Here is a 14,161-nt window from a genome sequence, read left to right as displayed (position 1 = left end):
AATCAGACTGATCCGGGCTTGTGTCATGGTTGGTGGAATCTTTCCATTCTTTAATGATTCCAGATAAACTTCTAACAAAATTGTAGCCAGTTCTATAGAATAAAATCAAAAAAATTCAGCGGCAGGAAAGGCCTTAATTACCCAGCCAAGCTACTCCAAAGTTATCTCAGAATAAAGAAAAAGTTTTGCTCCGTTGTCAGTTTAGGGAGTTCTAATGGTTCCACAAAATGTCTAATATCTTCATCAGTAGATGAAGACATTGAACTATAGAGATCAAGATATAATTCTTTAAAAGCGTTATTAATATCAAAGGCCGAGGTAAATATTTCACCACCAGCAGGTTAATTGAGGGAATGGTAGAAAAAGACTCTCTCTGTTTATATATCTAGCCAAAAGCTTCCCCGCTTTGTACCCCGACTCAAAGTATGACTGTCTTGCCATGAATAGCCAAAACTCCACCTTCCATGACAAAATAGTATTATATCTGAATTTCAATCAATTAGATGTCATTCGGTGCTTCAGCTCTACCTCGGCACTTTTAATATTCTCTTCCAACTCCACAGTTTCTTGTGCTTTGGATTTGTTGATGAATGAGGCATACTTTATTATCCGACCCCTAAGAACCTCATTAAGTGCCTCCCAAGCCACGCCCACAGAGGATACTGAGGACCAGTTGGTCTACATATAAACATTGATTTTGGCCTTTAATGTTTGTTGAAATTCAGGATTTTGCATAAGGGATACATTAAAGCGTCAACTATATGATTTATTTTTCTCTGAATGTGGCAACGCCTCTGTAAAGGGGGTGAGAACCGGCTTGACTATATAAATAATATTTTAATTATAAACTAAACCAAAAATACAAACACACAAAGGTGTTGGACTGCTGTCCGTAAATCTCTCTCTCTCGCACTGCCGTCCTCAGTCTGCCACAACTTCTAAACTCACCAGGGCATGATCTGAGACTAAGATGTTTACAATTGAGCAATCAACAACAGATGAGATGAGGGACTTAGATCATGCAGAGAACATGCAGATTCATCCAGAAACTGTCCCGAAGGATTGTTTCCACACAATAAAGTCAGCAAGGACCTTCGCCAGTGTAATGGGAGCCAGCTGGTATGCTACAGATGGGCTCAATTTGTAAACCTCACCAAGCGATTCATGTGTCCTTCACAAAGACAAATTTACCTGATACCAGCCTTGCTAAAGCACCCCCAGACCATCACGATGCTCTACCAAATTTCACAGTAGGTGTTAGACACTGTAGCTCGAAGGCCTCTCCAGGTCTCCGTCTAACATTAGGTGGAGGTGCTTCAGCTAGGCTGGAATTGGGCAGATTCGTCTTTGCATGGGACTGTATGTGGAGATTAAGTGTTATTTTATAAAAAAAAAAATATTTTGTTGTCTCAATGAAACTGACTTATTTAATTATGTGTAAAAACTTTTTATAATTCAATTAAGTTAGGGTAATGACATTTGAGTGTGTGTAAAATGTTTTAACGATACATTGCTTTCTTTAAGTACACAGGGCTAGTCCAAATTCGAAGAAACTCCCAGCTATATTTCCATAGTTTTCCTTTATATTGCAGGTAAAACAAGCTATAACAATTGTGGCATATATACAATTACATTACTGGGTAATAATACAAATGATTTTATTGACATATTTTGCTGAGGCAAATATTAAACATAACTCTCCCATATTACTGAATCTGAAACTCAGTGCTCTCAATGACCCTGTTCAGGAAAGTTGTGGTGTGTACATTGGCACTGCCCAAAGACCGGAGATATTACACATCCTTCATGGAATCCGACACAGCTGGGACAATGTGCTGTCTTGGCTATGACTTTATAAGTTGGCCTTTGATTAATAGAGCCATTCCCTCCCTTTAACAATATCCTTGCCTGTGCTTTTTCAATTTGTTTTGTTGAATAATAATTAATTTTGAAAGGAATATTAAGGCCCATGCCAACCAAAGATTTAAAAGATTTAAAAGAACAAATAATAGCAAACTTTATTGACAAGTATCAACAATTTGTAAAAAGCCATATGTTTTGATTAAGATTTACAATTTGATGCCACTTCATGTATTTGCATTCTGAATGATGTGTGCCATTTACAATGCACAAGCTTGAATATGAGGGGCCTACAGCTGCTAATAAATGGCATTCATCATTAATAAACTGATATGTAAATGTCTGATATGATTTCATTTCCATTCAATTTAACTGTGAGCGGTTGTGGCTCACCGTCTGTGTCTCAGGTGGTAGAGCGGGTTCTCCACTAATCGCAGGGTTGGTGGTTTGATAACCGGCCCACATGACTCCACATGCCGAAGTGTCCTTGGGTTGCTCCCAATGACAGGCTAGTGCATTGCATGGCAATTGGTGTGTGAATGTGTGTGTGAATGGGTGAATGAGATGCAGTGTAAAGTGCTTTGATTACCACTAAGTTTAAAAAGGTGCTATATAAGTGCAGACCATTTACTGTACAAATAATGTATGGTATTTTGTTGTTAGCATATAACTTACCAGTATATGCTGCTGTTCAAAGGATGCTATATACCATAAGAAATGAAAACACAGGTTTAAGCTGCTTAGACTAGCTAAGGTGGTTTGATTAAGCTGAAGTAACTTTCCAAAGCTGATGTTAAGATGGTCAGCCAACTTGGTCGGCCAACTGGTGTCCCAACCTGCCCAAGTTGGTTTGGCTGGTCTGTGTTAAAGGTTTTAAATGGGTTTTGGAACCCTTGAGAGACTAGCTAGACCAGCTTAACACTAGCCTGGAGGCCAGCTGGCCAAACAGTTAAGCTTTTAAGGTTGGGGGTAGAATAAGAGACAAGGGCTTTTCTTCTACGTCAAAGAGCTTCAGAGAGTTGGCCCAGTTAAAGTTCCCTGTCACACATGTCAATGAAGTTGTTTGCAAAAGCCAGAGTTTAAGTGGAGATCTATTCAGCTGCTGTTCTCCGGGCTGTGCGAAAGTGCTGCAATCACTTGTCAAGGTTTGTGCTGTGAAGACCACTCCAGCTGAAGACTCCTGCTCTCTTCAGACTGCACGAAAACATTCATAAGTATATACCATAATATTCTCTTGAAATACAAAAAATTATTTGATTAGAAATAATTTCTAATGTTTTCAAATATAAGTTTATTTGACAGTCTTTGCTGATACAGACAGTCATATAAATAATAACTTTGAAGTCTAGTGAGGGAATTAAATGGACTGTTGTGACCTTGTATAAATCGTTGTATGACAGTTATGATTTTTTAATCATTGTAAATTGTACGTTTTTTTTCTTCTTTTTGCAATTTATCCATTTGAGAAGAATAATTAGATATATTGATAAGTGATGGTATGAATAGTGAAGCTATGCTGTCAAAACACAGTCATTTAGTATTTTTACAAAAAAAAATCTGGGAAAACAAATACAGTCTTTTTTGTATTTCTTCAATTTGTACCGTTTGACACATCAGGTTACCTGCTAATGATGGCAATATGTTGATATATTTATTTTTGCTTTTGTTTAAAGTGTCCTGTCTATTAGTTTGCTACTATATCCAGTCATATCATCGTGCATTGCTTTGGTTACTGCTTCAGATCTGTTATCGTTTAGCATAGTTCAGAAATGGCATGATTAAGCTGCTATGTACTGCACTAAGCTGTAGTTTGCAGGGACTGTTTCATCACTAAGTTTTAGTAATATTTTACTGTATTATAGTAATGGAGTGGGCAACTGATGACACAGAATTCTTCTTTCAAAAGTACAGCACCTGTAGTCTACCTGGCAGAAGGCTGAATGATGAATTTGGCATGGGCTCATTTGTTATTTGCTGTCACCTTGTGGTCATTGCCATGCACGACAGCATCACTGGCGGTCAACAGCTCACCAGATGAGGTTTCCATTGTGGCTCCGCTGAACGTGAGGAACAGCAGCGACATCAGTGCATCTCGAGCACGACGGAAACGCTACATCTCCCGCAGAGATATGATGGCAATACTGGATTATCACAACCGCGTTCGCTCACAGGTCTTTCCACCAGCAGCCAATATGGAATACATGGTAGGTGGGGGGGGGTATTGTTGTAGTAACAAATATACTACTACTACGAATCATTATTATTATGATTATTACTGGTAGTATAATAAATAATAATAGTAATAATAATAATGATAATAATATTATTGAGATTATCATCATCATCATCATCATTATAATTTGTGTTTCTATGCTGAGAAAACTGTTGTTATTATTATTATTGTTCATTATTATTAGTAGTAATAATTACATTTTATAATTATTATCATTCTTTAGTTATTATTATTATTATTTATCATCATCAATTACTGTTATTTATAATAATAAAAATATTATTATAATTATGATAATTATTATGATAATCATCATCATTATTGTTTTGTTTAATTAATCATAATTATTGTTGTTATTGTTATTATTATTATTTTAGTTTTAATAATATTATTAATAATACTAATTATTATTATTATTTGTGTTTATATGTTGCAAAAACTGTGTTCACTGTTTTTGTGTACGTACTGTACGTTGCATACTAAACGATTAAAGATAAACTTGTATTCTTTTTTTTCCCCCCTGAAGGCAACATTTCAAGACAGTGTGTGGTTGCCCCTCAATTTAACTGAATTAATTATTTTTATAATCCATTCTTTCTCCTTGGCAAGGTGTGGGATGAGAGACTGGCTAAATCTGCAGAGTCTTGGGCTTCTCAGTGCATGTGGGATCATGGACCACCCCATATTTTGCGGCATACAGGACAGAACTTGTCCATCATCTCTGGAAGGTACATTACAAATATGTATATATATATATATATATATATATATATATATATATATATATATATATATATATATATATATATATTATATATGTACAAGGCTAGGTGGCAAATCTTTCCATTTACTGTTAGCATGGAATGATCCCATCTGTCAATTTTGATTCAAATCTATATGTAGTGTTATCATATTCTGAATATGCTTGTAATTATCATACTGACATCATGGGGAAGACAATTAATGGTACAGTTTAGTTCCTCTTGCAGGTACAGATCAGTCATTGAGCTGGTACGATCCTGGTACGATGAAAGACACTCTTTCTCCCACCCCAACAGATGCAGTGGAGTTGTTTGTTCACACTATACCCAGGTGTGTCTCCAAAATCAATAAGCATTTTACAAACCCTTTTGTCAGTTGATCTACACTGGTTGCCAAAAGTTTTGAATAATGTACAGGTTTTGCTGTTTCAGAAGGAAATTGGGACTATAATTCACCAAAGCGGCATTTAACTGATCACACAGTATAGTCAGGACATTACTGATGTAAAAAACAGCACCATCACTATTTGAAAAAAGAAATTTTTGGTCAAATCTAGACAGGGCCCATTTCCAGCAGCCATCGCCCCAACACCTTATCCTTTAGTAATCATGCTTAATTGCAAATTTGGTACTAGAAAATCACTTGCCATTATATTAAACACTGCTGAAAGCTATTTGGTTCGTTAAATGAAGCAAACTTTGTCTTTGTGTTTGTTTTTGAGTTGCCAAAATAAGCATTAGACTGGCATGTCTTAAGGTCAATATTAGGCCAAAAAAGGCAAAAAATGAACCGCATTCTCTAGAAACTCATCAGTAAATAATTGTTTTGAGGAATGAAGGCTATACAATGCTTTAAATTACCAAAAATTGAAGACTTCATTCAAAGGTGTACACTACAGTCTTCAAAGACAAAGCACAACTGGCTCTATCAAGGACAGAAAGAAATGTGGAAGGCCAGATGTACAACTTAATAAGAGGATAAGTACATCAGAGTCACTAGTTTGAGAAATAGACGCCTCACATGTCCTCAGCTGACAGATTCATTGAATTCTACCCACTCAACACCAGTTTCATGTACAACAGTAAGGAGTAAACTGAGGGGTGCAGGCCTTATGGGAAGAATTGCAAAGAAAAAGTCACTTTTGAAACAGAAAAACAAAAAGAGTGGTCTGGGAAACACAGACATTGGACAACAGATAATTGGAAACTAGTATTTTGGATCTTAACCCCATTGAGGTTTTGTGGGATCAGCTAGGCTGTAAGGTGCGTGAGAAGTGCTCGACAAGACATCTATGGCAAGTGCTACAGGAAGTGTGGGACGAAATGTTACTTGAGTATCTGCACAAACTTTATGAAAAATTTATGTCCTGACTATAAATTGTGATCAGTTGAATGCCACTTTAAAAAAGTACAAATTTCTTTCCATGAGAGCAAAATCTGTACATTATTCCAAACTTTTGGCCACCAGTGTATCTGAGCAAAAATAAGCAATTTTTGGTTTATCTTGTTATATAAATTTAACATACAATATATTTCAATGATAACTCAGTGATATGTAGGACATTAATATTAGTAATGGCTGTGTTTCAGATGGTGTGGGCCAGCAGCAATAAGATTGGGTGTGCTATCAACAGGTGTTCAAACATATATGTGTTTGGGAGTATGTGGAAACAAGCCACCTTATTGGTTTGCAACTATTCTATCAAGTAAGAATAATTCTGTATCAAAATAATTTTAAGGCATAATGCGTAATCACAATGAAATTAATAAAATCCCCTCATATTGCTACTTTTGTTCTAGGGGTAACTGGGTAGGAGAGGCTCCATATAAGTCAGGAAAACCATGCTCTGCATGCCCTTCAAGTTATGGAGGTTCATGCAATAAAAACCAGTGTGACTCTAGATCAAAATCCAGAAAAAACGTAAATGATTTCAAAAGCTTATAAATTGTTCACAATCAGCAAGAAACATAAAAAAAAAAAAGTTCTTCCATTATTATAAATCAAATCATTTAAAGAAACATCTTTTACAAATGAGCTATAACTATAAGGTACATATTTCACTTTATGGTGTAAGGTGTATGCATGTTTATTAAAAATGTTCTTATATACAGTAATAGATAACCACTAAAACATACATTTTATGATGCGTTTCTTCAAGAAGCAAATTATTCAGTGGATATCTTAAACAACTGAACAGCACTGAACTGCTGTAAAATGTGCAATGAATCAAAAGTTGGTCCATTGATCACTAATGACCACATTAAGTCAACTGTTGTGTCATCAACCCTTATTTCTGATACATTTTGTATGTTTCTTTTTATCTTCTTTGTGTTGTTTTCATGTTCATCGTTTTTCTTTTCCAATGCCATGGACTGTTTGCACTGTTTTACCTATCTGTTTTGCTGTTAATTGTATCGCAATGACAATTCACATTGAGAGTTAAGCACTTTCTTTTATTCTGCCTTTTTGTGCAGGTAATAAACTTTCTTTAGATTGGGAAAAGTATTGTGTTCACTGGTTTCCAAGTTACTATCTTTTCGAAATATGTACTGCACTCATTTCATGCAGAGGACATGACTACATTGTCAACACATTTGTCCTCATAAAAACATACCTTTTATTTACATTTTCTCTCATAACACATGTATGTCTCCTGCAGGCTGTTGCCAACACCTTCACAGTAGTCACATAGCCAATGGCATAAGAAATAACCACCTATCAGAGAATAATTTATAATTTACAGCAATTTTTTATTTATTTAAGTGTATCTCCTGTAAGACAGTGCAATTATAGTCCTAGACCTCATTAATGTGCTCAATTCATCTATACAATCAAGATATGCTGTAAACCAGAACTAAAAATTATTTTAAGCCATAAACACAAGAGCAGGAAAACTGTCTCCAATCCAATGTAAAGTACTGGGAATACTTAAGAGGTAATTGCAATCATTTGGATGAATAATAAAACATGGAATATGTCTGAAATAAGTAATGTAGGGACATAGGGCCTCAATCAGTTGGCTCTTTAATATGCACATTACAGTATAATAAGACTAATGGATGCACAAAATTAAAAATGTTGACAGTGTGATGCTAAAAGCTAGTAAAATTGTCTCCCAAACAGATGAGGTTTTTTAGGTAAATGGTCTATTGAATTTTAAATAAACAAAAACCTACCTCTCCTCCCTAAACCTAAACCTTATGTACCTAACCAATAGTGTCATATAAGCAAATGTGAAATGAAAAACAGATAAATATTTTAAAGGGGTCATGACGTATTCTTTTTTTTTCAATAATTGTATTATCTTCCCTGGGGTCCACTGATGATGTTTGTAAAGATTTTTTCCTCCACGAAAACAGTCATAATTTAGTAATATTTAATAATTTTCCACCATGTCTCTGGCCCTCTGTCTGAAACGCTCAGTTTTGGTAAACACCTACTGTTATGATTGGCTAACATTGTGTATCCCTTCAAATACAGCCATTTTCTAAACTTAGCTGGAACAATTCCGCATAATTATTAAACAAAAATTCTGAGTTTACACGGAATGAACATCCAACACATTGCATCCAAATATATTACATTATAAACTATCAAACATTTGAAAAATTCATGATTAGATTAACAGTTTACTTACAGTTTTGCGATCGGGTCCAATAGTGTTTTTAACTGCCCAATCCTTCAATAACAGTTCCTTTGCAAAGCTTGAATCAAACTGTGACTGGTTCACAAGCAAAAAACATATAATCCACGCAGAAATAAAATGAAGACTCATCTACATGACGCACACACATACAGTATCATCCTGCACTGATGTTCACATCAAAATGGAAGAATGAGGCGTTTTTGCAGTTTCAATAAATGCTTTTATTGCATTGGGGATTAAGTTTTGAGCTCTGAAATTGACAGTATCTTTTGAAAGTAGAATAACATCTTATATGTCAAAATATCAAGAAAAAAATGTATTCCTCATTACATTGACCCCTTTAAGGTTAACGCTCTATTGAGTTTAAATCAACAAAACAACCACCCTACCTTAAACCTTGAACATAAACCAAACTGATAGTGTCGTAAAAAGCAAATGCGAGATGAAAAGTGCAATAGCTTCTATGACACTTTTGGTTCACGTCTTGACTCGCATGCTCTTCAAGAATCTTACCTCAGTCTTTTGGTTCGAAAGTGTAACACTGTATCAGTTGGGCTACCGTGCAATTTGATCGCACTTGAACAAGCTTGTAAATGTAGTTGGGTATGTAATGCAAACACTAAAATGTATTGCCTAGCAAGTCTTGCGCTATAGTAAAAGTGTTTTGTTGTCATAACATAGCATTCTGTAAGAAACAGAGCGAAGAAACTGATAAAATGCTATTTTACACTTGAATTATGTGAATGTGAATAAAAGTCACTGTTGTTGTAGCACCTCTAGTGGTCATTTCACCAGGAAAGTGCAGCATTGCGTACAACGACCTAAGTTTAAAAAATTTTGCAAACATGTATTGTTAGTAATTTCATATTATGAGACCATGCCTGATGTCCTAGCAGTTTGACAAATGTGGGAAGAATATAAAATTTCAAAACAACCACTTTCCCATGAAGTTACTTGAAAGTGAAAGCAACAGTAGAGTTGTGTAATGCTATACTTCTGTCCGAAAGCATCACATTATATTTGTGGGAAAAGCTGTTGAGTCTAATACACTGTATCCATTATTTTAGAAGAAAAAAGACAGTTAATTTACAGTTAAAGCAGTTTATGACCCCATGTCTATACACAAGCAGTAAACAATTGAAATTGAAAGTGTTCTAATGGTTAAGAATCTGATCTGCAAACAAAGGTTTCTAGTTTTATCCCAACCAGGCATGGGATTACAATTTCAATCAAGCCACTTTAGTTAGGCGCCAAGATTATTCCAGAAGGGACTCTTGATGTAATTATTGAACTGCAATTCAATTTCAGAAAGAAAATGGCAAATGACAAATAATTACAGGAAATCATCTGATATGACTGTCTCAAATTATTATCAAAGTAATGGGAATCTGACAAATCAGAATACATAAATAAGTATGTGCAAACTCTCCACTCTTTTCTTTTCTCACACACCTTCCCTGTTGCCTAATTGAACAAAGCACTTCCTACCATTAATAATCCATTACAAATATGACAAATGTTGAAAAATAGATGCAGACTTGCAGAAATGAATAAAAAATTATTACAAACTGTCTATTTGAGTTTCTATCATCCTGTTACCATAGCTACAGCTGTCATATGGATTGGTCTCTATACAAGCTTGGTTACTGTTTAACCTCTCCACCCACATTTGCCCAGATTAGGAAAATCAATAAGATAACAGGAGTACCGGCCTTTCCCTTGCGCCAGCAACACCTTCCACAGAAACACAGTGGGCTGTGCAAAACTTATATGTGTTTATTCCTCAACTTTTAAACATAATAGAGAAAAAAACACTACAAATAGTTGTGGGGAGCAGAGGAACCAACATGGTCAATGTTAACAATCAGGTTAACACCCATATGGATCTACCATATGGTAAGTACTCCATCTCTTCACTCTTTAGATAACAGCTTTCAGAAAAAAAAAATTGTGGAATGCCGTGGTGTCTTGCTGATGCTGAATGGACATTTTGTTCACTGACATTTAATCCAATATGGTAGCTATCTTCAGCATTTGTGAGAGCTTTTCATGCACAACCATAATACGGGAGGTGTGGCAACTCTATGAAGAGTGCTAAACAGGGCCTATTTGCAGCAGGGAGATTAATTGTGTGGACAGAATGGCGTAAGTTCCTCTTTTCCCCGCTGTGGTTTAATGGCTCAGTGTATTCTGGATAAAGTGCTGTACTGGAACAAAGCGAGCATTATAGATGATCTCTAAAGCTTTAGTCTTCACACCAAACTGGACATGATGTTGTCTTAAGGATACAGCTGTTTAATGTAGCTAGACAAAGTCTTCTGATTCTATCTCAGTCCTTCATTGCATGGCAATGGATTTCTTTTTTTACATTCAAGCATTTGGCAGATGCTTTTATCCAAAGTGACTTACAGTAAATTCAAGCTATACATTTTTATCAGTTTGTGATTGAATGAAAATACTATATGCTACTATTTATGTCAAGACCTTGAAAATGGCCCATAACTTATACATATAATTAAAAGTTAAAGTAAGCGTTTGGTTGCCTTTTTAAAATTGTCAATTTGTACATAGAAAATAATATGAACACATACATTCAGTAGGCCACCTGTGATCAATAAGAATAAGAAGATGACATGTCATCATTAGTTTTAGTAATGGATGCACAATGCTTTGCATTAAGCAACATAGGATGCAAAACATCTGAGTAAACTTGACATATCTCTGTTCAGTGTGTCATACAAACCGACACCCGCTTCAGTCAACTCTTTGTGGCCATCAACTGGTAGCTTGCGCACTTGAAATGTACTTTCTAACAATCATTCAATAAAGAAGTTTATGTCATAATTCAGCATATCAAAGTGTCTTTTGATACATTTTGTTAAACAAGTATAGCATTATAATCATATATCAAAATTTGCATGATCTTAGTGGAGTATTTATGGCTATTCTTGTCTATCTGGTTTTTGTTTTGTGTGTAGACACAGAATGCTGTCAGGGACTGCTGGGGTAAATCCAAGTAGCAGCAGACACAGAATTATTTAGAATATGGCACAAGTATATTAGCATTATATTATTTGTATTTCTTTTCTTTTTTTTACATTTGGTAACACTTACAATGTAGTTGTAAACATTATCATTATAATATTCATTATAACTCAATAGTTAACATGAACTAACAATGACAAATAGTTGTACAGCATATACAGTATTAATCTTGGTTAATGCTCATTTCTACACATGCTAATACATTCTATATAACACTTTACAATAAGGTTTTATTTGTTTACATTTGTTAACTACAGTAATGAACATGGTCTAACAATGAACAATACTTTGAACAGCATTTGTTAATCTTATTCAATGTTGATTTTGACATATAGCTTCTCGTTTTTGTTTTCAATTAAAATTAGTATATGTTAACATTTGTTTATGCATTATTTTCATAAATTAACATGAACAAATGCTGTAAAAAAATTTAATTTTTTCTGTTCATTGTTGGTTCATGATAACTAATGAATGTACTAATGTTAACAAATAGAATCTTATTGTAAAGAGTTACCTAAACATTAAAGAGTTACCTTTTAACATTAAAAGTTGCATATTTTAACATTAGTTAATGAATGCATTATAAACTAACAATGAACAACAGTATACAAACATTAACCAAGATTAATAAATGCTACAAAAATGATTGTTGTTGATTCATGATATCTAATGCCTCATGTTAACGCATATAATCTTATTGTCATAATTTCCAATAATTTTTCTATGCAACCACAACAGCTAGCTTTAACTTTCCCTATTTATACAACTATGATATTTTACAAAAATGAATGCAAGCTTAGGCTTCAGTGTGGTGTGACTTTCTCATAACTGTATCATTCACAATCAGTATGCTTTTATAAAGGTCAAATACTAAGGGACTCTCTTGCATTTTAGAATGATCATTAAGAAAATATAATATTACAGCTGAATAAACCTTGGAAGTATCTTTGCATATGAGGACTGGGATGTATGAATTGCTTGATTGTCACAAACAGCACAAATAGTTTCCCTGCAAATTTAGAAGGATCCCCCTCGAAAGTAAAAACAACAAGCACTCTTGAACACCCCCTGCCCTCTGTTTGCCCTGAAATGCTAAATGAATTTGTGGTTTAGGCCCAGTAGCACCATTGTTGATTCAGATGCTGTTCAAGGCTAAAACAAGCAGCAACCAGAGTCAACAAGTTACAACCATATAAACTAAGTGGAATTTTGCTAGAAGGAGCACACCTTAATAAACTCTTATCTAAGTTTTAAAAAATGTGTTCCTTATCAATAGTAATTTCAGAAGAGTTTCTTTCTCCTGCTCACAGAAGAACTGATCTCTATTTAGTATGCAGCAAGGTTTCGAGAGGTGTTCAGGTCTGGAATTAGACAATTTCATCCAATATTCCAGAATGTTTTATACGTTCAATCTTTTCCTGCTCAAGTTTTTACCTCTCTTGGGATAAGAGTGGACAATACAAATAGGCTACAAGATATCATGGGGTCCAAAAATCAACTACTGAAAATACAATTTAGAATTTTTCTAATTAATACTATTTTTTTCAATACAAATGATCAGCATAACAATTTGATTAAAAAGTAAAAAAAATAATAATAATAGTTTAAATAAACACGAAAATCTGAATTTCACAGTATTTCGTATTTTCACTTTTTATTTAATGACAGCATGCACTTGTGCTGGCCTGAATTACACAATTTTATGCAACACCTGATGATCCATGTTATCCAACATGATTTGAGAATGTTCCAAATAACATCTTGTGTGCATCAATCGAAGCAAGGAAATCTGACCTTTAATGACCTTTAATTTAAATCTGGAATCACATATTTTCAGTGTGGACTTTTGGACTCCTCAATATGTAGAGTACATCCACATCCTCCATACTATAAGCATCAAACAAAAGATCTGCACATGAGGATTTTGGATTGAACTAAACATGTGGTGTTCATAAACAAAAAATGCTGTGTTTTTTGTGCTCTAGAGAAAAAGCAGCAGAACCCAAAAATGAAAATTCTCTGATAATTTACTCTGAAATATGTTTGACTTTCTTTCTTCCGCAAAGTACTTTTGACGATTTGTAAAAAAAAGATCCAAGCTCAGCAGGCCCTTAGAATGTGAGAGGATTGTGATTAGATATTTATAGGAAGTCAGCATACGAGTAATCCATCTTATCTCCAACGGTGACATCAATGTCTTCTAAAGTGAATCGATCACTTTGTATGTTAAAAAGAAAGATATTTAAGCACCTTTTTACTATGAAATATCGCTTCCAGTCAGGTGTTGATGAATGGCAGAAGTTACCCAAGTGCTCCTGTGACGCAAGCGTGTTGGCACGTTCCTTCGACTCATTGGTTTTGTGTCTGTCCGCGTCTGTCAACGTCTGACTGGATCTGATCTTTTACAGTTAAAAAGTGCTTCAATATTGTTGTTTTTTGCACACAAAGTGATCGATTCACTTTAAAAGACATTAGTGTTACCACTGGAGATAGGATGGATTACTCTTATGCTGACTATCATTGCTCTTTGGACCTACAAAAATCTAATCACCATCCTCTCCCATTCTAAGGACCTGCTGAGCCTGGATCTTTTTCTACAAATCTTCAAAAGGGTT

The 14,161-nt window shown here is 34.8% G+C and overlaps 2 protein-coding genes across 3 annotated transcripts in view; both read left to right on the top strand.

Moving 5' to 3' along the window:
• The first annotated feature begins 2,931 nt into the window (after positions 1 to 2,931).
• On the top strand, positions 2,932 to 7,350 carry r3hdml (R3H domain containing-like). 2 transcript variants are annotated; one of them, XM_052091978.1, is made up of 6 exons: positions 2,932 to 3,074; positions 3,772 to 4,064; positions 4,703 to 4,821; positions 5,083 to 5,185; positions 6,445 to 6,560; positions 6,655 to 7,350. In XM_052091978.1, exons 2-6 carry the CDS (start codon positions 3,801 to 3,803, stop codon positions 6,797 to 6,799), a joined length of 747 nt encoding a protein of 248 aa, XP_051947938.1. In that variant the 5' UTR covers positions 2,932 to 3,074; positions 3,772 to 3,800; the 3' UTR covers positions 6,800 to 7,350. The 2 variants fall into 2 exon arrangements, with proteins under 2 accessions (XP_051947938.1, XP_051947937.1); XM_052091977.1 differs by having other exon boundaries at positions 2,939 to 3,074; positions 3,767 to 4,064.
• A 2,445-nt stretch (positions 7,351 to 9,795) lies between these two features.
• The window catches only part of hnf4a (hepatocyte nuclear factor 4, alpha), a 34,147-nt gene continuing 29,781 nt past the window's right edge, over positions 9,796 to 14,161 (top strand). The window contains exon 1 of the mRNA XM_052092274.1: positions 9,796 to 10,397. Within this exon, the coding sequence (XP_051948234.1) occupies positions 10,349 to 10,397 (49 nt within the window). The 5' untranslated portion in view covers positions 9,796 to 10,348. The remainder of the gene's footprint in view (positions 10,398 to 14,161) is intronic.

This window comes from Xyrauchen texanus, chromosome 25, assembly GCF_025860055.1.
Source record: "Xyrauchen texanus isolate HMW12.3.18 chromosome 25, RBS_HiC_50CHRs, whole genome shotgun sequence".
Taxonomy (NCBI): domain Eukaryota; kingdom Metazoa; phylum Chordata; class Actinopteri; order Cypriniformes; family Catostomidae; genus Xyrauchen; species Xyrauchen texanus.
The sequence above is the reverse complement of the archived record's forward strand: the minus strand, read 5'-3'. Positions and strand labels throughout refer to the sequence as shown.

What these genes read in the sequence shown, in the direction of transcription:
- r3hdml (XM_052091978.1), top strand. Translation starts at nt 3,801, where the DNA reads ATGATGAATTTGGCATGGGCTCATTTGTTATTTGCTGTCACCTTGTGG. An exon ending in CAGCCAATATGGAATACATG is followed by an intron (nt 4,065 to 4,702) that starts GTAGGTGGGGGG and finishes CTCCTTGGCAAG; the next exon opens with GTGTGGGATGAGAGACTGGC. An exon ending in TTTGTTCACACTATACCCAG is followed by an intron (nt 5,186 to 6,444) that starts GTGTGTCTCCAA and finishes GCTGTGTTTCAG; the next exon opens with ATGGTGTGGGCCAGCAGCAA.